Source organism: Danio rerio, chromosome 4 (genome assembly GCF_049306965.1).
Source record: "Danio rerio strain Tuebingen ecotype United States chromosome 4, GRCz12tu, whole genome shotgun sequence".
NCBI lineage: Eukaryota > Metazoa > Chordata > Actinopteri > Cypriniformes > Danionidae > Danio > Danio rerio.
Genome location: NC_133179.1, coordinates 27,323,223 through 27,348,906, shown reverse-complemented (window position 1 = coordinate 27,348,906; position 25,684 = coordinate 27,323,223). Strand labels below are relative to the sequence as shown.

General features: G+C 38.6%; 2 protein-coding genes across 18 annotated transcripts in view; one reads left to right on the top strand and one right to left on the bottom strand.

Moving 5' to 3' along the window:
* Window positions 1-25,684, bottom strand: part of iqsec3a (IQ motif and Sec7 domain ArfGEF 3a) — a 252,307-nt gene that overhangs the window by 138,661 nt on the left and 87,962 nt on the right. For 10 of the 16 annotated variants that reach the window (XR_012402130.1, XR_012402129.1, XR_012402125.1 and 7 more), the window contains exon 3: window positions 15,513-15,972. The exons of the other annotated variants lie outside the window; for them this stretch is intronic. Coding sequence is in view for 3 of the 10 variants with exons in the window: in XM_009300450.5 (XP_009298725.2) it covers window positions 15,513-15,972 (460 nt within the window). In the remaining 7 variants the exon portion in view is untranslated. The remainder of the gene's footprint in view (window positions 1-15,512; window positions 15,973-25,684) is intronic. 16 annotated transcript variants of the gene reach the window in all.
* The window catches only part of LOC141381638 (uncharacterized), a 259,466-nt gene that overhangs the window by 188,347 nt on the left and 45,435 nt on the right, over window positions 1-25,684 (top strand). The gene's annotated exons all lie outside the window — the stretch shown is intronic.

Here is a 25,684-nt window from a genome sequence, read left to right as displayed (position 1 = left end):
TTAAAGCGATCATCATTAACTGAAATTTCACACTTCGTTTCAGAAATGAGCAACACAAAAAACTATAGCAACTCTAAAAAAATCTGTTAAAAATAAAAGTCAGCTTATAAATGTGTACGTTATAAACGCTATAAACAGCTTTTAAAACAAAAATTACAATAGGATATTACTTAAAAAATACCTCTACAGAAAGGAAATCAAAATTTCATTCTATGCAACTTTTTAATTGTTTAACAGCCAAGTGCATCCTACTTTAAATATTTATCCATGGTTTGTTCTTAAATTGTGTTTCAGTGTGCATGTAAAAAATATTTGGATAGATTATTTGTCAGCCTATTTTTGCTGAATGATAGACCTATATTTAGATATGGAAGTTACTCAAGATCATAGATATTGTCATTCTGTGGAATCCGCCAGTATTTGATTATCCGCTTGTTAAGTGTGAGGTCACACGAAGCGGCTTCCGGGTCCAAGCGCTCTACTCAACTGTATGGGGAGACTCATGAAATGTTAATTATAAACGTTTACAAAGCGATTTAATACTTTCAAAAATCCCCATCGCAACATATATGTCCATGCCTAATATCCGATGGCAGAAAGTTATTAATTTTTTATAAATTGTTAAAATTTGGGTATTTGTTATGCAGCAAGCCCAGAGATTATTGTGTACATAATGACTTTATATAAAATTAACTTTAATGTGTGATATGAATTGAAAGTGATCATAAACTAATAATTTCTCAACTCAAATGAGTGGCGGCTTGGACCCGGAAACAGTATTACAAACGTAACCAACACGTCACCAATTACCAAGCGGATTGATAGATATAATTTGTTTTTTGAAAAACAAAATACACTAGTAATTAATGGTCAGCTAAACATGAATTGTGCATTAGTTTAGCTTAGTTAAACTTGTAAATTATAATTAACTTGTTCACAATTATGCATCAGTTAAGCATAAGCAAACACATAATTCATTATTAACTCAACAAAGTAAAGGCATTTAAACAATTATTTACCATTTTAATTCTTTGATTCGTTGTGTAAGTTAACTGAATAACAAGCTAGTTATTATGTTTAATTACTGCTGGCTAAAATAGTGTAATAAACAGTTTAGCTTTCGTTAAAGTCCTAAAGTTAAAGTTATACCCATGTTAACAATGGCACTTAAGTCATATTTAAGTTTATTGACTAGAACTAGTAAATATTAAGACTAAAATGTCATTAATATATCACTAAAAAAAAAGGCAATTTGACCCCCTTTTCTAAAGTCAAAGTTATATCCACATTAATTATGGCCCTTATCCACATTCTATCTACTAGATTAAGCTAATAGTATATGCTACTAATAAAGTGATTGTAGAGACAATTTGATCCCATTCTAAAGTGAATTCCAGTATCTAGCAAACTAATGTAATACAAGTATAAATATAGTTAACTGTATAACAAATGCAGCAAGTTAAATGAGATCACATAAAAAGAACATGAATGCAGAAAGATATTTCTGGATTTTTTTGCTGGTTAAACATATTACAGTACGTGCAAATTAATGCGAAATAACATAACATCTGTAATGCCAGTATGCCATCTATTAAATGAAAAAAACAAATATGTTAAAAGGAAAAATCATTAGCAGTGACAAACAGCAAAGAACAGTGATCAATAAGAATATAAAAGGACTCTGCACATTGTTTTGTCTATTCCATTTCCAAATAAGGAACAGTCAAATTAGAGAACTTTAAACAAACCAAAGGTTAAGCAAAGTTTCGCTTTTAGGAAGAATTTATTTGTTACATGTTTAATCTAGGCAGCATGGTGCCTCAGTGGTTAGCACTGTTGCCTTACAGCAAGAAGGTCACCAGTTTGAGTCTCAGCTGGATCAGTTGGCATTTCTGGAGTCTGCATGCTCTCCCTGTGTTGGCGTGGGTTTCCTCTCGGTGCTCCTGTTTTTCCCACAGTCCAAAGACATTTACTATAGGTGAGTTGGATAAAAGTAACATGTCCGTGGTTTATGAGTGTGTATGAATGTGAGAGTGTACAGGTGTTTCCCAGAGAATTTCATTCTCAGAAGTAAGTCTAATAGCTATCACTGGGGTAGAACTTTTTCATTTTTGTGTACATAACAGGTCCAACTTAAGGTGATATTTTAATTTTTTATGAACTAATTTGTTGTGTAGTAAACCTGTTGTGACAGATTTTGTACCTTTATTTTTGAGTGTGATGAAAAACACCAAAACTTTTTGTTCCTTGCCACAGTCATCTCTAGCTGCTTACTGTAGTTATCAAATTACCAAAATGTTACACAATATGATAATTTTTAAAATCTCATTACACTGTAAAAGATTATTAGTAGACTTTAAAGCGAGTAAACCTAAAGCTACTAGTTGGCTTGGTAAGACTTTATAATAACTACACACTATAAATAATTTATAAATAGTGAACTCATTATCTGTTAAACATTAACTCTACATTAATAAACGTTAGTATGCAGTTTATAATTCCCACTACAAATGCTCTATACTTGACTTACAAACATATTTAAAATGTGCTTAATAATTGTATTTTCATACTTTGTTAATGATTTATTTTTCATTACTAAATTAAGTATTGCATTATTTACAAACCAGTTGTATTTAAGAGTAGTTGAGGGTTTTTAGGATCATTCAGAATGAGTTAGTAAATGATTAATAAACTATTGAAATCAACTTTTATGTTTTATTATTCAGGCATATATTAATGGTTACTATGTATGTTAATAAATGCTTTATTAACTCAACTTCATCTAGTTTTGTGATCTAATCTAAAGTGAGGACTATTTATGCTTTATAAATGATAAATAAAGGCTCAGTTAAATTCAAAACAGTAAAAAAGACATTATTCATTCCTATTCATTTAAAGATACACAAATGAAACTGTACTTCAAATGAAAAATAAATCTTTGCAACCTGATCTAAAATAAAATCACTGTAGAGTTTAAACATTGAATCTTATTATATTGTTAAATTATCATATTGTTGTTGTTGTTTTATCCAGTTTTATGTCGTATTTTGACACTCCTGTTATTCAGCAATGTGTAAACTTTGCATTAATTTAACTTTTTTAGATAAGATTGAAAAAATTATTGTTCATTTGATTCTGAGCCTTTATTTGTCATTTATACGGGATTTGTAAAGCATATATAGTCCTCACTTTTGTTTAGGTCACAAAACTGCGTGAAGTTGAGTTAATAAAGCATTTATTAACATATTAGTTAACTATTAGTATATGTCTGAATAATAATTAGATATATAAATGTTGATTTCAATAGTTTATTAATCATTTACTAACTCATTCTGAATTATCCTAAAAACCCTCAACTACTCTTAAATACAACTGGTTTGTAAATAATGCGATACTTAATTTAGTAATAAAAAATAAATCATTAACTAAGTATGAAAATACAAATATTAAGCACATTATATAGGTGCTAATAAGTCAAGAATAAAGCATTTGTAGCTGCAGTTATAAACTGCTTACTAACGTTTATTTACTTGCTCTGTTAAACATCATTTGAAAAATATTTTAAAAAGAAAAAAAAATTCAAAGGAGGGCTAATATTTCTGACTTCAACTGTATGAAGTCTCTTAAGGGCACTTTTTGGGCAGCGAGTGTTCTTGGGAAATAATTTTTCGATTAAAACAGCCCTAAACTGGATGAATCCCAGACCAGTGCTCTCATACAGGTCTCAACATTACTCATATTTGTCAAAAAGAAAGTTTGGTGCAATTAAAAATAAACATGCAATATAATGCACTAACTCCTTATCTGACTGACTGCAGCTAATCTGTAACATGAATCCAGGAGTTACCATTATGGTTAACATTATAGTAACTTAAGCTTATATCTATAAAGTATCAGTTTATAAACATGTGCCTATTGCAGTAATGACAATCATTCCAGCTAAAGTTTTACATGGGTATATTATTAAAAGGTGCATTTCAGAAAACACAGTTGTGGTATGCTTACCATCGTGGAGATGCAAACATCCGAGTAGTCTCCAGGACTGTAGGTGATGCTTCTGTCGTTGGATAAATGGATGTATCAAAAATCGCACGCTAGATATTAGGAAGTTGATTATTGGGCTTGCGCAGACGAAATAGAAAACAGGAATTTATTTTTTTTCCCATGGGACATAACAGTTTAGAGAACAACAGTCTTGAAAACAGACTTCTCAATCTGCTGTATGGCAAGTGGCCAGCAAAAAAATAGAGAAACTTGTAATGTGGATGAAAAAAAAAAAAAAAACACTTTTAAAGCATAAAAGGACCTGTTAAATGTTTTTGATCCAGCAAGAGGAGCACACAGATTGTGCCATGAAATTCAAAAAACTGCACACTGTGTCTTAGGGCAAAACGTTAACTAATTTGGTTGTTAAATAAAAAGTATTTGACTGATTTTCTTCTATCTTGTATTAGAAGTTCTAAGTTTCACTTTAGAATAAGGGGTCAGATTGCCTTAATCAGCACTGTATTAATGACATTTTAGCCTTAGATGCTAGCTGTGTTTATTACACTATTTTAACCATATTGCAAACCAGTAGTAATTAAACATAATTACCATAATTACTAGCTTGTTGTTCAGTTAACTTAAACAACAAATCAAATAAATAATATATGGCTTATCAAATTTTAAATAATGGTTAAAATGCCTTTATGTTTAGTTAATCATGAATTATGTGCTTGCTCATGCTTGACTGATGCATAAATGTAAACAAGGTAATTATGATTTACAAGTTCAATGGAGCTCGACCAATGCATAATTCGGGACCCTTTAAATGTTTAGTTAACCATTAATTACACTGATTTTGTTTTTAACTAATTGTTAATTGTAAACAAATGAACCGTTAATTAATGCTTAGTTAATGCACTATTTTGGACCCTAAATATAAAGTGTTACCTGCTCCATAAATAAACACTATAAGAAAACATAACTCACATTTGTATGCAGCCATACCACAAGAGAAGTCCACTGCTACTCTGAAGCCACATAACTTAAAGGGCTCATGTTTAGAGTGAAGGGGTGCAGCTTTGAGCCTTCAATAAGTGTATCAGAGAGATTCTACAAACAGTGGGCAGGATTCAGTGAGCTTGTCAAAGAGATTTTCTATACAAGACAAAACCCATCTGGTAAGCAATGTGCTATGTCCCACAGATTGCACTATTGTGTCTTTTTTTTTCATTCCCTTGAAACCTATTTTAACACATTTTAATCATTTTTTTTAAATACATTTTTTTAATATTAAATAGTTTTTATTTTCTTATACCTCTTTCTTTTATTCTTGTTTATATAAAGGACTTACCATTGTGTATGAAATTATTATATATTATATAAATAAACTTGCCTAGCCTAATATGGATGCACATTGTTTCACCTTAGCCAGTATAGGGCATTACAACATTATCTCCAGATAGTCTATTAGCAATCTGATTTGATAAGATTCCACCTGTAACCTCAATATTACTTTTCAAACTGACATGACACATTTTTTGTCCCATCAGTAATAGATTTTTTCTTATAATGGTTTAAAAGTGAAAGCAACACTGATACCTGCTAGTCTCTATTTGTGCTCCCATTATAGCACACAAGATGGCTGCAGTGTAAGTGGACATGTCTCAAACTCAAGCCTGTTTTTTTGCTATTAAATTAGCTTCATGAGATCTTCCTTTGTGGATTTTTTAAATCTTTTTTTTAAACTGTTTTCAATGAAGTTAGCAGCTATGTGTTTGTTTAGTATAGGTTTTTTGCACATAACATTGCAAACTTAGAGGGGTGCTATTCATCAGATTAAGACCAATATGCTGTTTCACTTTGATACAAAACAGATACTTTTCGGTGATGGCAGCTAAAAGATGCCTCTCATATAGGGAATGAAGTCATATGCATTGCTCAGGTGTGATTTTTTTTATAGACTTCAACAGAGTTTAAACCCCTTGATGGTTCTGTGGGTCTTGTCAAATCTGATCTTTATTTTGTATTTTCTATTGGATTTAAGTCAGGTGATTGGCTAGGCCATCCTACAACTTGACTTTCTTTCTTTGAAACCATTTAAAAGTTTCCTTGGTGACGGTTTGGATCATTTTCTTGCTGCATTTGTCCACCCTGGTTTCATCTTCGTCACCTTGCCAAGTTGGACTAAAGCTGCTATTCATTTTCTAGTCAAAGATTCCAGCTGCGGGCTAGGCTTTCAAAGTAACGAACACATGAACAAAGGGAGATATAAAATGGAATTTACACCTTTTCTTCATGTGTTCTTTACTTTTTCCCTGTGTCATTTCATTTTATTACACAGAACTTAATTATTATCAACATTTGGTGAAAATTTTAAGTCAACAGCTCTATGGGTGCTTTCACATCTGTAGTTCGCTTCATTTGGTCCAGACCAAGGGCAATAAATGATACATTATAGCATTTTTGGCCATCTTCTGCCATTTTCTGCCATTTGCAGTCATGTGACTAAATCCACATCACTCATTGGCCAGATGTTGTTGAACATATTTCCTAAACTTTTTTTCAATTAATCAGAATTCACATGCGGGAAATGCCAATGGAACTCCTGCAAGTAAACAAACCGGCAGACTCAAAATGTTGCTTTTGACTATGGAGTTACGACTGTGCTGACTGATTGTATCCTTGATCATAGTATACTATATAGTTTGTATAAATTACTTTAAATAAACTATACATTTTAAGGATAAAGCTCGGTTAGGGCTGGAAAACAATGTTTTTAAAGCATTACTAAAAATGACTTTTCCCCCACTGTATCTTTCTGGACTTAAGCACTGAATTGCAGAAGAGGCACAGGAGTTTTGATTCTGTTAAATGTAAGCTTGTTGAATTTAATTCATAATTCATAAAATATTATTACTTAACTTTTGAAATCTACATAATCTAAAGGATCATTAGTCTGCATTAATTAAGGCAACTACAGTCATAAACACTTCCCAAAAAAACATTCAACTTTGAACAGCATTTATGCTTTGTTAGTCTGTTTCTCCTTATTCAGAGATCTCCATAAACCTGGTGTGAGACAGATTCCTGCAAAGACCTCAGTGACAGATGAGTCTCCTCATTGATCTTGTGGGCTAGCCTGAACACCTGCTGGTGACCTTCTCAGACCTGCAGTTTCTCCTGGATGTCCATCATTCTCTTTTCGCACATCTCTTTTTGCTGTACAACAGAATTTTGCACAAACAAACTCTAGAGTGATTGCAGCATCAGTCCGGTTGTGTAAGTGCTAACAAGCAGCACATTTTTCTGCATCAAGTGTACTTGTCTTGAGTCTCACGGATGAGCTCTAGCTAATAAAAAGAGGAGAGACCACAGTGGAACCAGGAAAGGAACAGGCCTGGGTCTCTGCCTGGGTTGCCTCCGGGTGTTCCGGTTTCCCCCACAGTCCAAAGACATGTGGTACAGGTGAATTACGTAAGCTTAATTGTCCGTAGTTTATGAGTGTAAATGTTTGTGTGGATATTTTCCAGAGATGGGTTGCAGCTGGAAGGGCATCCGCTGCATAAAAAAACGTGCTGGATAAGTTGGTGGTTCATTCTGCTGTGGCAACTCCGGATTAATAAAGGGACTAAGCCAAAACGAAAATTTATGAATAAATATACCTACATTTGTCTCAATGACTTTAGAAAGGATAGATACCTCTGGGGTTTATTACTTCTGAACTGGGCATGGGTTTCTTTTCAGAAAATCTAGTCCCTAAAATCAAGGTATTACACAAACCTGCCCTGTATGTTCCTAACTCTTACCCAAAACATCCCATTGAAATTTAACTTGAAAAAAATGATTGTAATCCACAATGCAATAAAACCATGGTGACTTGACATAAGTTGCGTTTTCAAAAAAGAAGTTACAGTTGCAAAAGTCTATTACTTACATCAGGGGTTCTCAAACATTCACACACACTCATACACTACGGACAATTTAGTCTACCCAATTTACCTGTACCACATGGCTTTGGACTGGAGTTCACCTGCTCCCCAAAGAGGGAAGACACGAGCCCGCCCTAACACAGGGGGGGACTAAACCGTGGTTGAGTGAGCTTATGGGATCGCCTGCAGGGGATCACGCATAGCAGGCACTTATACCCAGAATGCGGGCTGACCGGTGGGCATGCCAACAACGTAACAGGCCAACGTCTGACTCCTCCCCTGAGTCAGATGCTGGGGGCCTCGGAGGAACTCTGTAGGGTTCACCGAACGGGGAACTGAACTGACAAAGCTGAAAAAGCGCACATACCTCCGTGTTAGGGAGAATGGCGCAGCAAGCGTGTTTCAACACCCCAACTGAATTGTTTCCTTAAACACCAAGGGTTACCTAATACCCTTGAGGAAGCCGGCTTCATTTGCAGATTGTAAAACCAAGCAAATGTATTAGGTGTTGCCCAGCCCACAGCTCTGCAATGTCTGTCAGAGAGGCTCCATGTGGAGGGACACGGGGGACACAGCTCGCCCTGGCTCAGAAGATCGAGGGAGATAGCATCCACTCTCCAGTGGGCCAACCTCCGTTTAGATACGGCACTTCCCTTCTGCCGACCACCGTAACAGACAAAGAGCTGGTCAGAGGATCTAAAGCTCTGAGTGCAGTCCACATAGGTTCGCAAAGCGCAAACAGGACACTGTATTGAAAGAGCTGGGTCTGCCTCCTCCGCGAGCAGCGCTTGCAGGCTCACTACCTGATCCTTAAACGGCGTGGTAGGAACCTTGAGCACATAGCCGGGCCGGGGTCTCAGGACAACGTGAGAGTAGGCGTGGGGTCGCGAGGAGGGAGAGTTCAAAATCCAAGTCTGGTTGGGCCAGAGAGGCGCAACTAACAAGACCTGCTCCTCATCCTCCCTGGGTTTGCACAGTAACTGCGCGAGCAGGCTCACTGGGGAAACGCAAGTAGCGCGTGCCCCGAGGCCAGCTGAGGGACAGTGCCCATGACAGCTGAACAGACTCGGGGTGGAGTCGCTATTCTCCCGGGGCAAGGAGCTGCCGTGAGAGCCAATCGGCTGCACGGTTGGGCTCACCCGGCATGTGAACAGCACGCAGCGACTTCAGCCACGTGTGACTCCGGAGGAGCAGACGACGAGCGAGCTGAGACATGCGGTGGGAGTGCACACCCCCATAGGGTAGATATACACTCCTGTTGCCGTGCTGTCCGTCCTGACCAGCACGTGTTGCCCCCTCAGCGCCGGCGCAAAGTGAAAAACACTGTCAAAAGCTCCAGGCAGTTGAAATGCAAATGCAGCTGGGTTCCCCTCCGTAGGTCCGCAGCAGCATGCCCGCAACACACGGCCCCCCAACCCGCACTGGAAGCATCTGTCAAATGACAACATGCCTGGACACCTAACCTAGGGGCACTCTGGCCGGTAGGAAGAGGGGTCCCTCCAGGGGGTGGGGGCGCGGCGACACAGTGAAGTGGAGTCACTCGGTGTGTGCCTGCGTGCCATGCGCGTCTGGGGACCCGATCGTGAAGCCAATGCCGTGGTGGTCTCATATGGAGCAATCCGAGCGGCGAGGTTGCGGCCACGGATGCCATATGCCCCAGGAGCCTCTGAAAGATTTCAGGGGGACCACATTTTTCTGTCGACCTCTCGTGAGAGGCGCGCCTTTATAGTGATCGAGTCCAGCTCCAACCCAAAAAAGGAGGGGCTCTGCATGGGGGCGAGCCAGCTCTTTTCTCGGTTGATCTGAAACCCCAACAGGTGAAGGTGCCGGAGCACCTCGTCTCTGTGCATAGTCAATTATCCCCGAGAGTGGGCTAAAATCAGCCAAATGTCAATAGAATTGAGCATGCGGACACCCGCAGGCCGAGAGGGTGCGCGGGCTTCTTCCGCGAGCTTGGTGAAAACCCTGCGGAGACAGAGAGCCTGAAGGGAAGGACCTTGTACTGTCATGCTTGATCTTCAAATGCAGACCGCAGAAACTGCCGGTGGCGTGGAAGTATGGAGACATGCAAATACGCATCCGTCAGATCTATTGCTGCAAACCAATCCCGAGGACGAACGCATCGTGACGGCAGCGGTTCAAAACACGCAGATCTAGGGCTGGCCATAACTCATCGCTCTCTTTGTGCATGATGAAGTACGGGCTGTAAAACCCGCTCTCCATCTTGGCTGGAGGAGCTGGCTCGATTGCATCCTTCGCTAAGAGGACAGCAATCTCCATTCGCAAGACAGGGGCGGACGCAGGACTGAGCCTTGTGAAATACACGCGTGAACTTGGGAAGCCGTTTCACAAACTGTATCGCATAGCCGAGTCTGATCGTACAGATGAGACATTGCGACGGGCTGGCCCGCGCTAACCAGGCAGGCAGAGCCCCCGCAAGTGAACCCGCCCACACGATCACTGACATGCCAGAGGTGAGGCAGCGTGGAGTGGGTGGGCTCGCCCGGGGAGCGCTGGGTCCAGCGGGAGAGCGAGAGGTGAGAGACTCGCTCTGGTCTCACACCCAAACTCCGGAGGAGGGGCTGCGAGAGGGAGAGAAAGGAGACCATTCTCTCGCCCTCTGTGAGCCATTGGCGAAATGCACTGATCCTGCTAGCTGAGAAGCATAGCGTCCCAAACTGGCAGTGTTCAGGCTGTCACATCCGAGGAAAGAGGAAAAAGCTCTTTGAACATTTGATGCCGTTTTTCTTTTTCTTTCTTTTTTTTTTTTTTTTTTAAACGGCCGGAGGCACAGGCGGGGTGGCGGAGTAAAAAGCTACAGACAAGCGCCCTCGACGAAAAGCAGTGGATGAGGATGGCTCGGTAGGACGGAGCTGTCTTACAATCCCGCCGATAGATTATAACACATCGCCTCCGACTGCTCCATCACCAGCGTGAACTCCTGGGCGAGTTCACTGACGGTGTCGCCGAACAGGCCAGCTCGGGATATGGGTGAGTCAAGAAAGCAAACTTTGTCAACATCACACACATCACTAGATTTAGCCTGAGGGGGCGTTACTGGCCACTAAAGTGGTCATCGTCCTTCCCTGGGTGCGGAGCTCATGCCCAGTTTTGGGTCAGAACCAACGCCTGCGTTTGGTAGTGCTGTTAGGTGGCCATAGCATGCAAGGTGAGGGTGGAGGCGCATGCAGCACACTGCGTGAGCCTAATGTGCCTATCCAGGAAGAAAGGTTTTTACACCCCTCTAGTCGGTCCGGCCGTGGGGCTGGGGGATAAACCATCACCAGAGCCATGGCCGAAGTAGCCTGGGAAAGCACGGCCACAAAGTCTGCTTCTAGATTTGACACCGCGCTCATCAACCTGGAGGAAGGAGCGGGTACGAATCCTCATCAGACATTGACAGCCCACTCTCAAAGATGGTGAGGATGGAAGCGTACGCAGATCGGGCAGAAAAAAAGTGCCCTCAAGACTGCGTAAGCTTACTGTGCACGTCCGGGAAGAAGAGGACGGAAGGCTTTGAATCCTCCACATAACACCCATCTAGTCGGTCCGGTCGCGGGGCTGGGGGATAAACCATCACCAGGCCCACGGCCGAAGCAGCCCGGGAAAGCATGGCCATCATGCCTGCTTTTTAGATGCCAACGCCGTGCTCTCCACCCTGAAGGGAGGGAGCAAGCGGGTCCGCATCCTCATCAGACAATGACAGCCCTTCCTCCGATGCAGCGATGTACATCTGATCCTCGGTGTCAAGTGACAGAGCGACCATCCGAAGAGGGAGAGCTATTCTCACCTGAAGCTTGGATGGAGCGCTTGAAGGAGCGAGAGGTCTGCAGCCCAAAGGCGGTGGATTTATTTCCACTGAAATCCTCAGATCTGCCCAAGTGCCAACCGCAGTGCAGGGGACAACTGTGGTGGGTCGCTCTTTTGCAACTTTTTCCCTATATACAAACCGCTCTTGGATGACTGGACCCAAAGAACGCCAGGCAAGGAAGAAAAACCCAGCTCGACCGTCTGCCACTGCGTATACGCGCTCTGGACCGGGAGAAGCTGCTTTTCGATCTCTCTCTGTAGACACAGGTAGGAGAACCCTCAAAGACTCTCTCAGAAGCTACTGAAAGGTTCTGAAAGCGAAAAGGATGTCGAGCATTGCACTAGCCACGTCTTATATACTTGACTGATTGTCATTGACGCCAGCTGTGCATGCTGACGCTGCCAATTCATTTGGCATTTCGTTGGATTTTATACTCTTTCAGATGATTGGTTTCTGACAAAAACCCCATATTGTGGAAGGTTTTCCACATAGCATTGGAGTTCCCCATCCAACGGGGAACTAAATCAATAAACAGAATAAAAAAAAAAAACATTAGAGAAACCAGGCTTAATTCGGTTCAACATGACCAGGTCTCTTCTCACCAAAGGTCTTGTACAGAGCTGCAGTCTGGACATCAGAAGTAACAAACCAAAACAAAAGAAATATAACCACTTGATCACAAAGAAATCAAAGAAATACCTGTGATATCTATAATCCTCAGGTCTTGCACAGTAAAACAAGTGTAACGAGTATTGGCATGAAGGGGAAATAAAGACAGATACAGTGAAATGTGTAACAAATTAAGTCCTGCATCAAATCAGCTGCCAGGTTGGTTTGCGATTATTTCTCTAAGCAGTGCCACGAAGAGATAGCACTCCAGAACCACTGTAGCCGTAAACGAAGGGGGTGTAGCAATGACACTGCTCTCTATCAATTCAGCCTGGGTAAATCAGATTTGACAGATGAATCAGCACTCTGTCCAAGTTCACTTAAACATCCAAGCAGAAAATGTCATATCATGCATACCCAAACAAGACAAGCCTAAACTACATTAGAAAGGTGAGGAACTTGAGTGTTAAATAGAAATTATATTTTACCATTAGAATCATACTACAACAGATTCACGGATTCTTTAGCAACAACAGGTAAATATAAGGGGAAAAATTGCAGCAAAAAGTAAAACAATATGAGCTATAAATCCATGTCTAAATTCCACAGTAAAGTAAAACAATGTGACAGGGCTTGTTGTGCGCAAATGGCCTAAGGGAGTCAGACATCCATTCCAATGTATTAAAAAATTTAATTAGACCTAGATTAATTTGAAGTGGGCAGGTTATACACTAGTTACAATGTAAAAGAAAGAGTTTGATAATTGCATTGCAATTAAAAGTAATTTTTTTTTAAATTATGATAATTCCATCATGCAGTAGCATGAACATTCCTATGATTTTTTGTCTATTTTTGAAAGATATTTAATACTGTATACCTGTCAACCCAAATGCACACATTAAATACTTAATTTATTTTGAAGACTAATTTATTCATAAACGTTGTTTTAGTGACCATCATAAAAAAAGTTTTTCAAGTCTTTCAACAAAGCAAATATTCATTAAAACAATGTTTTGCAAATAAGACTTAAAAAAAAAACAAGTAGCACTAAAAGTCTTAGTCGTGACAGTTAAAGGGAGGAATAAAGTGGCTGTTTAAAAAAAAAAAAAAGATGGGAGGAACTAATCAGTCCCACTCTGTCTTGGTTATTTGAAATTAACCATCAAAAAGCTGCATCTTCCAAGACATTTGACCAAACCTTGCAATACATGTCTGTCGCTCTTGCATTGTCTAAATGTGAAATGAAATCTAAATACACATCTAACATGGTAAAACAGAAATCAAATCATGCACATCAAATCATGCACATACGCTTAGAATGAATTCTCATTAGCTCACTTGCTTTTAGTTGCCTTCTTGCACAAATATGTTGATATTTGGTGGTTGACAATAGTCTCTCGTTTGCATTGATTTGTGTCTCAAGGATACATGTATATTTATGAGGCTATCAGAATAAGAAAGAATAATTTAAGATCTCATTGGGAGGCTAGGCATACCTTCAATAACATAAAGAGGCAATCACACCGACAAATTGCTGTACAGTAATTATCTATGAATCCATCAGTCTGAAAGATCGTGTGGAGTCAGATTTATCAGCACTCAGACACACTACAAGGTAGCTGACAAAGAATCCTAGCTCATAGGATTTAGTTTAGCATTTCAGCTTTGTCAGCTATAATAGCTTTAAAATCAGTGTTAATAATAAAGGTTCCAAAAGAGGATTTTCAAGGTGACGCCATAAAGAATCATTAGGTTTTGTTATTAGTTCCAATAAAGTGTAATATTATCATGATGTTAAGGTGTCAATGTGATACTCTCATAAGTGAGAGAATGCAGCTAATGTGTTATTAGCATGTTGACAAGCTAGAAATTTAGGTTACCCTTTATTTTGTAGTCCACTTTGGATATTGATCTAACTTTAAGTACCTTAGCAATCACATCAACTAACTCTCATTTGACTTGTTTTAGCAGAAGTCAGATCAAGGATGGGGTTAATAAAATAATAAGACATTGCAAGTAGCAATGATTTTGTATTCAGTCTGTTAAGTTTCATCAAAATAAAATTATAGCAGGTATAAAGCAGACAGTCTTCTAATACCACTAAAATAAGCTTGTTACATAAAGTGAAATAAAGTATTACAGATACTTAAGCATAAAAATGCTGAGCACAATTACTGTATATTGTTGAAAATAGTGAATCTGTAATTAGCCAGAATTAGTAATTATTATTGTTGTTAGTAGTGTTAGTAGTAGCAGCAGCAGCAAGAGAAGCAGTATTTTGTAGTAGTAGTAGTGGTAGCAGCAGTTTAAACACTTTTTATTAGCATGAATTAATTGTGATTCAATTTATTGTTATTCTCATCTCCCATCTTGAATGACGTTTAGTTATTCAGACAATTATAATATTATGAGCATAATAATGATCCCTGTCTTGGAACAGCTGTTCCAGCTTGTGCACCCCATGATATCTAAAAAAGCTTAATAGGCAATCCTATTTCTTTTGGAAAAGCATAGCTGTTGGGTAGTCTGCCCCTAATGATGCAATCAAATGGCAGTTAGGCCTGCACAAAATCTATGAATGCAAGATGTAGATGTTTAATGTTTTCTTTAAACCACATTAATTGGTTAGTAAGATTGTAGATAATAAATCAATGTATGCACCTTATGTTTAATTTTGTTTAGCAATTTTTAATGCAATTCTTGTGTGAATGTCCTCAATCCTCTTTCACATGGCTGTCCAAACCTGTTTTGGGAGAAACAATGTCCTGCAGAGATGAGCTTTTGTATTTCATATTGTAATAAAGAGCATGTGAACCACCTAATGAAGAACTTATTCAAAAAATCTTTAGACAGCGGCACTCCAGGAGCCCTGGACAGCCCTGGTTTAACTCATTTTACCATACTTCCACAAATTTCACTGCAGATTCCATTTGGCCCTTGTGATCAATTAAAATGCTGATGAAGATAGTAATGCATGTGTATGAAATGAGGATGGATGATCAACCTGTAAACATCCAACTCCAGTATGGTCCTTTTGTTTGTACCAACTTGAACACACTCTAACACATTCAGTAACTAAAAGAAACCATCTGAAGCACAACAACCAACCCACAATAGCCTGAATCATATATTCACACATCCTCAAATCTGCAATCCCACAGTGCCCTGCTCCCTACCTGCTTGTTTTTGAGGTCGAGTGAGAGTTCATAGTCGGAGGTGGTAGAGTGGCTGCATGCTCCATTCCTCTGTACTCTGATTGGTGAAGCAGTGTGATGCAAGCTTGCCCTCCTTCCTGTGCTTCCAGTACTTGGTGTTTCTTTCTCCTGCTCCTCTGTCCCCTTCTTCACCTCCTCCTGTATTGGTTGTGGTGGTTGTGTCTGGGTTTTTTCTTCCTCCTGTACTATCTCTTCTGCCCTCACCTCTTCCTTTTCCACCTCTGCACTCCCTTTCTCTTGTGCATCACCTCCGTCTCGATCCCCATCTCCCCCTCCTTCATTGATAGATGTCACGGTGCTCTCTGCAACATGATGTTCCACCTGGACCTCGGATTGTGGGGCACTGGTTGGGGTCACCCCATGTGATGGTGATGCGACAGGTGATGGTGTTGCAATGGAAGAAGGTAAGGGTGGCTCTTCACTGTGGAAAGGAGGAGAAAACGAAGAGTCAGCCTGCAGACCAGGCACTATTTGACCTTGTCCTCCATCTCAGGGGGTGTGGCCTGGGGATGAGTCAATGTCAATCTCTCCCTCCCTTTTCTCTCAACAACTGTGCCCTTCAGGGCAAAGAGAAAGAGATGAAGTGATTGTCTTTGGAGTTGTAGCCCCTACCGTCAATTCCAGAATGGACTCGAAAGTTACCAGACAACCAGAGGGGGAAGGTGGGACACACAGTAAATTATGACACCCAACATGTGACACACACAGACATGACAGACAGTCATGCAGCTATATGTGTGGTACATTTACTGCTCTTTGTAGTTGTAGCTAAATAATTGTTAAGGCTAAGTCATTGGCGTTCTGTAAATATGTTAGATCCCATGAGGTGAAGTCCCACCCACACATAAGTGTCAATATAGTGTCAACCTAATCCAATTATGAGAAGCTTTTGAACCCACTGAACAATCTTGTCAAACAAAACAACCACCAGCTGACTACAGATGTTAGGAAACTCAACATGACATCCTATATAATTGCAGCACTATAACTGGTTTTCTTGCATATCTAAAAATATGCCAAAAATGCTTTCAATTAATTAGCAACTAATTTTCAATTAATTGTGATTGCATTATAGTCTATTTTATCTTCCCTTTTTATTCATGTCACATTAGACCACTCTCTTCATTATATCCACCTCTGTTTTTCTTTCTGGGTTCTATCAGTTTTGTCTCTTGTGCCCTTTGCTTACTCACATGGTTCTTTCTTGTAGCATGAGCGAGTGTGATTGTGTATGTGTGGTGTGTGAGACACAGATGCATTAGAAGCACTAGGGCCCTGTGTGCATTTATGTAAGCACAGTCTAATATCACGAGTGCTAGAGGACAATGATAGGTCATAGTGAGAGTTCTGTACACAGACAGGCTTTTACAAGGCTCTGCTGACATCAATGTATGCATGAAGCAAAGAAAATCAATTATCTTAAAGGGGATGGAGGGTCGGGTCTCCACTTATTTTTCATTTTTTAATAGAATCAGATTTTTTGTTTTTTAGGCAAGGTTTTCCCAAATAACAGCAAAATAATATGGTACAGATATTTGAGGGAGTGTCATTTGTGTACCTGACAAGGTTTTGAAAAGGGTGACGTGTAAAAGTTTGGTATGAATTAGCTGAATTATGGCTTTGAAACTTGTGAAATGCCTATCTCAACAACAGTTCAACACATCACAAATTCTCTTCTGACACAAAGGCTGCACTAAAAGGTGGGATCTTCTTAGATACTTTTATTTGTCTAAGACAACACAATACATATATCTTTGCCGAGTCAATCACAGAAAACTATTCACTGGGTGAAATCCTAAAGAAGACGAAATCAAATTATCCAATAAATGTTGTATTACATATCTTCTAATCCTTCACCAGCCAATGACAAAACAATACAAAATAAACCAAAATAGCTATTTTAACCAATATCTGTGGACACTATGCATGTTTAAACTGGTTAAAAAGCTTTCTGCAACATGTCCATGCTTGTGATTCAAATGTGGTTAGGATGAAAGGTGCATGAAAGTTAATGAAACTTGTACCTTCTGTGGGTAATACTTTAGAAAGCAAGACAGCTCAATTTTTTGCAACAATTTGGAATATGTTTTTCTTCCAGCTATACAGAATTGATTGTCATTTAAAAAATATGATACATTTCATTATGATCTATGATCAATTTTGTCTAGTGTCAGCAGGGAATGTTGTTAATAGGAAATCTCAAAATCCCTAACATATTAGCGGAACTATTCAAATACATTAGGGGTTTAAATGCTTGTATCCAGGAATCACTGGGAAAATAAGACTTACAAGACTTACTGTAAGTTAAACATGGTTTATGGTATAAGTAGTGCCTGTTTCTAAATGCATTTGGGGCATCACTGGTAGGATTGAAAGGGCAGATAGAGATCAATTCCTTGCAGAAATGGCTGAGCTGATAAGACAGGAGTCAGTGAGCACAAATCAGAACATTAAAGGCAGTATATGCAGCATGGCACATGCATATAGGATTGTGAAGGATTGGATGAAAAAAAGTAAAAATCTAAGTGCTTGTTCAGGAATAAAATACTGCTGAATTTACAAAAAAAAAAAAAATGTAGGCCTATAATGAAGGCAGCACTAACTTTTTTTTCTTTTAAAGAGGATAGAAAATAAAAAAAAAAACATTGCAGGTCAAGTTGTTTCATAATGACAAATAAAAATTATTCCTGGGAATCTTTTTTTTTTTTTTTCTAAAGCGTTCTTTTCAAATACATTGAAAATAAAATAAAATAGCTACATTTTAATGTAACAAATAAATTTATTCTAGTGTTGCTTTACACAATTTCAGTGACAGTAATTTCAGTTTACAGTTATTTCAGTTAAAATTTAATGTGGAGTGCATAAAAACAACACCTTAACAAAGCAATATTGGGTCAATTAAAGGGCAGGTTAGAATAGGATAAATGACCCACTGCACATTTGCAGAAAAATTGTACTCCATATTTCAAGATTCATAGGCACTTAGAGTCAGTCCAGTGGACTGAGGACGAATCATGTAAATTTAATCTATTCAATCTGAAAGTTTCAAAGAAGTGAAAATGGTGAATAATAGATGTTGAAATATAGCTTGTTCTCAGCAGGTGGCACAGCTAGGGTACAAAAATAGATTGTGCTAAAAACACAGAGTCCTCATTGTCAGATAAAATTGTGTGAGTGTGTTTGTGTGTGTGTGTGTGTGTGTGTGTGTGTGTGTGTGTGTGTGTGTGTGTGTGTGCGCGTGCGTGTGTGTCTCTCTGTGTGTGTGTGTGTGTGTGTGTGTATGTGTGTGTGTGTGTGTGTGTTTCTCCTGAAAAAAAAAAAAAAAAAACAGCTTGAACCAGCCTAAGTTGTTTGGTTGGTTTTAGCTGTTGACCAGCCTGATTTTAGAGTGGTTTGTAAAATGAAATCTGCTCCAAATAACAAATCACTCTGCAATCTCTGCTTTAAATGCATTTATAAATTAAGAAAGGAGTAGATCTATAAGCTAATGGTGGAAAACTACACAAATGTAAATATAACACATCATTTGGTTCTAGGCCCAATGCCGCCTCGATTTTGAGTTCCACTATCACCCTATCACATGTGACCTCATCCCCTTGGACAGCCCAGAGAAGATGGGCTCAATAGACTTGAAATAAGATATGTTTCTCAGAGGTGATTAAATCTGCCTTTGCCGATGGTTTCAGCTCACCTAAAAAATAAGTACACGCAGTCAAAACTGAAATAATAAACATAATAAAAAACACTCTGGAACAGACCAAATAAAGAATACGATCAAGAAAGTGGAAGGCTTTGCAAAAGACAGTGGTAACCAATCTGAAAGCAAAGAGGATCTTGCTTAGAAAAAAAAATGTGAAGACATGGATGGAAGAATGAGAAGGTGCAACACTATGTTCTACAATGTTGGTGTAGAGGCTGTTAAGAGAATCATTACAGCTAGAAAAAGAAGTACTTCTTGCACCAAGATGTTCAGATAGTAAGCTGCGGGTCATCATGGCTAAACTTCATTATTACCAAGACTGTACCATGGTACTGAGACGCAGCCTGGCCCGGCTGAGATTTAACGGAGATTTAGAACTACAATGCAGGTGTTGCCAAGGCCAGGGCCGCATTCACCGGACATTTAAAAACTGCTACATAATCGCCAGGATGTCGGTTTGGTGTCTTATTCCCAGTCTGACTACTTATCTCTCATGATGGTAAACAAAAATAATTCACAGACCCAGATGAGGTGATGAGGCAACGTTCTGATTGATGTCAAGGACAGCTTTGACAGGACAATATTTAAAGTTTTGCTGCAGACATTATTTCAAACTACTGTTAAAGCTTTTCTGGTTCTTCCTAATAGCTTAGTTATATGATTAGAAGTTTGTCATTTTTTTTTTTTTTTTGTCAAATTAGTTTAATTAGTGAAATAAATAAAATAACCAGTTTTGTTGGACTGTTTAGTACCACTATGTGATGGTTTAATCATTTAATTTAAAACTAATAGTTGTTGCTTTATCCTTGATTGGTGAAGAACCTCCAGAGTGACGGTTAATTTTTCAAATGGAAAAGTATGTTATTACATGTTTAAAAATTGTTATAATGAAACATTTTGAATCCTGATGTAATGTTACTATTTGATAGAAAAGCCATTGCGTTAAATGGTGATACAGACAGAATATGTGGGTAATATGAATATTAAATAACGTACTGGTACTGATGGGCGTTGGTCATCACTCGCTGGTTTAGAAGTCTCTGCAGTTGAAGTTTCTTTGTTTTACAATCTAGCATTATTTGTTTGCAAAAATTAACCCTGGCCAAACAAAATAGGATCAAAATCCAAATCTTAATGTAATTTATTTTTCTTCAAACAGCTTGGAAACTGAACTGCATCCTAAATCTTGTGCTCGGTATGTCATTGTTTTTAAATCCAAACAATAAGCAAATTTAAGTAAAATGGTATTGTGGTGAATGAAATTAAAATCAATAAAAAAGACTTCAACATAGTATTTATGGTTACAGAAAGTTAATGGTTACAGAAAGTTGCCTGACCTTGGCCTGCATTACACAAATAACTTTGAAGAGCAAAGATCCCAGCTTATAGAAGGACAAGATGTCACATCCATGCATTACTAATTACTATTTGTTGCATCACCGAGCACACCTGGAAAAGTATTGTATTCTATAACACACATATATACAGTGAGAACTGAAATGTATATATATATATATATATATATATATATATATATATATATATATATATATATATATATATATATATATATATATATATATATGTACAGTTTAATGTCAGATTTATTAGCCCTCGTTTATTTTTTCCCCAATTTCTTTTTAAAAGAGCAAAGATTTCTTCAACACATTTCTGAACATAATTTAATAACTCATTTCTAATACCCTTTTTATTTTATTTTTTACCTGGCCCAGTTCAGGCCCAGTTATGGATTATTGACTTGGCTAAGACTTGGCCCAGATATGGTCCATGTTTGGCTCTTGTCTGGGAGCCAGACTTGGTCCTGTCATGTACCGTAATTCACTGTGGCTTTTGGTCCAAGCAAAAGTTGATTGTGTGGGCCAGAGCTGGGCCAGATATATTTTTCTATGTGGGCCAATTCTCTTAAAACAAATCTGGGCCAGTTTTGACAAAGATCTGCCACAGTAAGCTCTGACTTAGGTGGGTGTAACCCTAAAGTGGGCCACATATGTATTAGCAAATGTGGCCCAGTTGTTTTAAAACAAATCTAGGCCACTTCTGGCAATAATGTGGCACCGTAACCTCTGGTTAAAGTTGGTGTAAGCCTAACGCCTGTTTCACACTGCAAGCGTCAGCGGCGCGTGAGCAGAGCGTGAGCAGCGCGTTTTTCGAGCAGTAGCAGCACGCAGGCGTTTGCCTTTCACACCAGCTGCGTCTGCAGCGCGCAGCTCTTCGGCAGCTGCTGCTGAGATCAACCTATCTCTGTCTATTCTATCTAGTTACCCATGTCTCTCTATATACAAATACACTTTTTAAACTTTTCATCTGCACCAAGGCCCCCCCTATGCTGTTTCGTTAACCTGCAAATATTTATTTTACAAATTTTATAGATCAAATAGTACTGTATGCTTCTAAAGCTAACTTATATGAGAAGTGTCTACAGTCAGAAGACAATCGCCTGTGATATCATGTCATTTGTTTTTTGATTATCAGGTTGCTGTAGACCTAGTTATAATAATATTTATACAATATAGTTATAATGATATTTATACATGATCAAACTAGTGTTGCTTTCTCCGCTTCAGTGATGCCCAGCGGCAGAATAACAGCTCGTTAATTCATGCTCGTGCAGATGATGAGACGGACAAAAGTAATTAATGCATGCCATTCTTTTACTTATTTTCGTGTTGTCAGATTCACAGTGCAAACAGCTCCCGGTAAGAATAACTCGAGTGAACATAAAACAAAGCCGATTAAAACTTTCTTGCTCTGCTTAGCTGCACAGAACACAGCGAGCTCACATAATCCAGCATGCGTGTCGCACTAAACTACCCACAATACACTTCGCTATGGACTACAAATCCCGTAAATATTCCATTTCCCCTCTCCTACAACTAGTGTGCAACTTAAGCAAAACTGATAGTAAAATTGTTTTACATTCGGTTTTGTTGTTCGGGCCTAAATAAATGTTTGTTGCCGTTTTTAATCGTTTTAAGTTCATGTGAATGACTATAAACCATTTGACATTATTAACGCATTTATTGGGTAAAATTGCTACTTTTTACTGTCATTCGATGTGTGAAACACATGTGGCTACTTTAGGCTTACATGCACCTTAGCCAGAGCTTATTAGCTTATTAGGGTTCTGCCACTCTGGTCTTGTAAATTCTTGTTTTGGTGGCAGAGTCCGGACACTAGCTCTGTCTTGTCCTGTTTCTGTCAACTGTGTGTGTCTCTCTATGAGTGCCAATTGTGAACGCACTTGGACTGTGCGCATTCCCGCTTGATGCAGACGCGTGAGGTCTATGCGTGTAAGCAATTGCGGGATCGCGTCCAGGTATTCATGATCGTCTGTCTGCAGCATGGTGTTTCATTCCCAGAGTCTCAGTCTAGTTGGTTTTGGTTTTGGTCGGCGCTGGGATGAGACATGCACTCTGCGTGTGTGAGTGCACGGTGAGTGTTTTCATTCATCGTGTACTTGTGTCTTGCATTCAGTCTTCTGTTGGATTTTTGTTTAGCACGTGGTGTATGTTTACATGCAACGCGTGCTTGTGTTGTCATGAACGCGGTTAATGAGTTCTCTCATTGGCTTGGTGTTCTAGTCTCATTTTATGTGAGTGCATGGCTTGTGATGTCTCTTTGTGTAATGTGTTCTCCTGTCTATTGTCTAGTCACAACCTTCTTGTTATCCCATTATTAGTTAATTATGTTCATCTGTTTGTGTTAATTTACTTCTCCTTATATTCTCATGTTTGCTGTCCTGTGCCAGTTCGTCATCATATGTTGCGTTGTCCTGTTCCAGTCCTGTGTGTTCCCGTCCAGATCCCTGCCAGCCTGCCCAGTCTTGTTTATTTGTTTGTTTCATTTAATGTTTTCCCCCTCGGGGTAGTTTATTTTGTTGTTTATTTTATTTTTACTATTAGTAAATACCCGAATTCTTTGCATTTGATTCTTCGCTCCTTTTTCCCCAACCTCAATCGTGACAATTGAGTCCCATCTTAGCGAAACTGATCCATATTTGTTTTAAGAAAGTTGAGATACATTGGCTTAAACATATGCAGCCTACATTTGGTTAACACCCTGATAAGCTATTGTTGATTGTGCCACATTTTTGCTAAAAGTGACGTAGATTTGTTAAAGCCAACTTGGTTGTATTTGCTTGAACATATGCAAGCCACTTTAGGCTCTCACTTTAGGCTCACACACTCCTTAGCATGTGCCTGCTGTGCTACATATTTTCCAAAACTATGCCACATTTGTTTTAAGCCAACTCGGTCTCATTTGCAGAATTATGTGTGGGCTAATTAAGACTTATATTTCCAGTGTACAAATTAATTTTAAGACAACTGAGTTATATTTGCTGAAACATGTGTGGCACACTTTAGACTAACATGCACCTTAGCCAGTGCTTAAAATGCCAATTTTTTTCTTTGAGACAATTTAATTGCTGATTATGCAAAACTTTAGTCAGGAAGATTTTACCAAGTCGGAAATATTCCTGATTCAGCAATTTTTCTTTGAGCTCCATTCTGTTCGTCAATGCTCATATACATAGATACAGCCCTACCCCTAAATTTAAAACAATTAGCATACAATTAGAAAAAAAATGATAGATGAACTACTGAGTTTCCTGCGTCATAAACATGACAGAGCTACCAACTACTTCCTCTGATTGGTTGATTGGAACATTGTTTTAGGAATAGAAATTAAATTGATGCTGCAAATATTTTTTTTTTTTTTTTTTGTGAAAAACATGTTTACCTGTTATTAGTCAGTGATATTTAATTTCTAGATGAGGCCTGTCAAATCCTGCACCTGGAGGGCCAGTGTCCAGACTAGTTAAGGTTCTACCTAACTAAACAAGCCTGAACCAGCGAACCTACAGTAGCTCTTACTTAACATACTAGAATATTCAAAGCAGGTTTGTTTAAACATTTGAAGTTAAACTGTGGCTGAACAGTGGCCCTATAGGACCCAATTAGGACACCAGTCTTCACTTTAGATTAGGTCATAAAACTGGATGTTGTTGAGTTAATAAAGCATTTATTAGTAATTATTAATATATGCCCGAATAAAGCTGTGGTCACACTGTACTTTACATTGCTGTCGAGGCATTTTTTTCCCTTTAGACTTCCATTCGTACAAACACAAATGTGTCAGATCGGAAATGCAAGCTCGTGCAACAAGTTTCGCAGTTCATGCTTAGTGAACTCTGAACTGCAAAACCACTTGACTGCATGAGACCAATTGATGATCAAAACATGACCTCTCTGGACAGAAATTTTAAATATGGACTAATTGCTGGCTTTTTAAACATTTAATCATCTTGTTGAATCTTGCTCATTTTCACAGTGCCGTACTACAGAATTTCGCACGCTCAAATTTGGATGTGACCACAGCTTTATAATATTTATAATGTTCATTTTAATAGTATATTAATAATTTACTTAAACTTTCTAAATTATATTAAAAAAACCAACTATTCTTAAAAAACTGGTTTGTAAATAATGCAATACTTAATTTAACTATAAAAATATTGCATTAACAAAGTATAAAAACACAATTATTAAGCACATTATACATTTTCTTATAAGTCAAGACAACATTTGTAAATGTATTTTAACTGCTTACTAACATCTATTAATGTTAAGTTAATGCTTAACAAAAGTGAAGGAACTGTCTGCTAATGATTAATTAATTATGCAGTTTACACACAGTAATGCTAATGCTTACTTTAGAGCTAAAACCTTCAAAATCCACCACTAAAAACTACATAGGCCAGAGCAGCATGATAGATCTTGGTCACAGTTATAATAAATGTGGCCCAGTTTTATTTATGGCTGCATTTGGTTTCATTATTTGAGGCACAAATCTGGCAAGCAAAAGCAGCCTGCCGAAGAGCCAGATTTAAAACTGTATATTTCACACTGGGTTAGAGAAAGGTGTTGGATCTGGGCTTGATCTGTGCCAGAAAAAAGAAGATGACCCAGATTTGGTCCAGTTGTGAACTTTTTTATTATCTGGCAAACAGACGCGGACCGCTCAAGTGCCATCATTTGGGCCAAGTGTGGTTTATTCATTTTATTTATGGCTTACATTCTGCCTTTCTTTGGCTTGCTTGTGGCACAAATCTGGCAAACAAAAGAACACCATCCAAGTGTCATCCTTTAACATGGTATGTGGGCCAAAACAGGCTGTTGAGTCTGGACAAAATCTGACCCAAAATTAAAATGAAAGTGGCCTTTTGTTCTGCCTTCCTTTAGCTTGGTTGTGGCAAGGATCTGGCACACAGAAGCGGAGCCCAAGTGTCATCAATTCACATGGTACTAGGCTGGAACAAGGTGTTAGATCTGCGCTGGATCTGTGCCAGAATTGAAATTAAACCTTTTTTTTTTCTTGCCCCAGGTTTGGGGCAAGTTTGGTTTTTAATTCA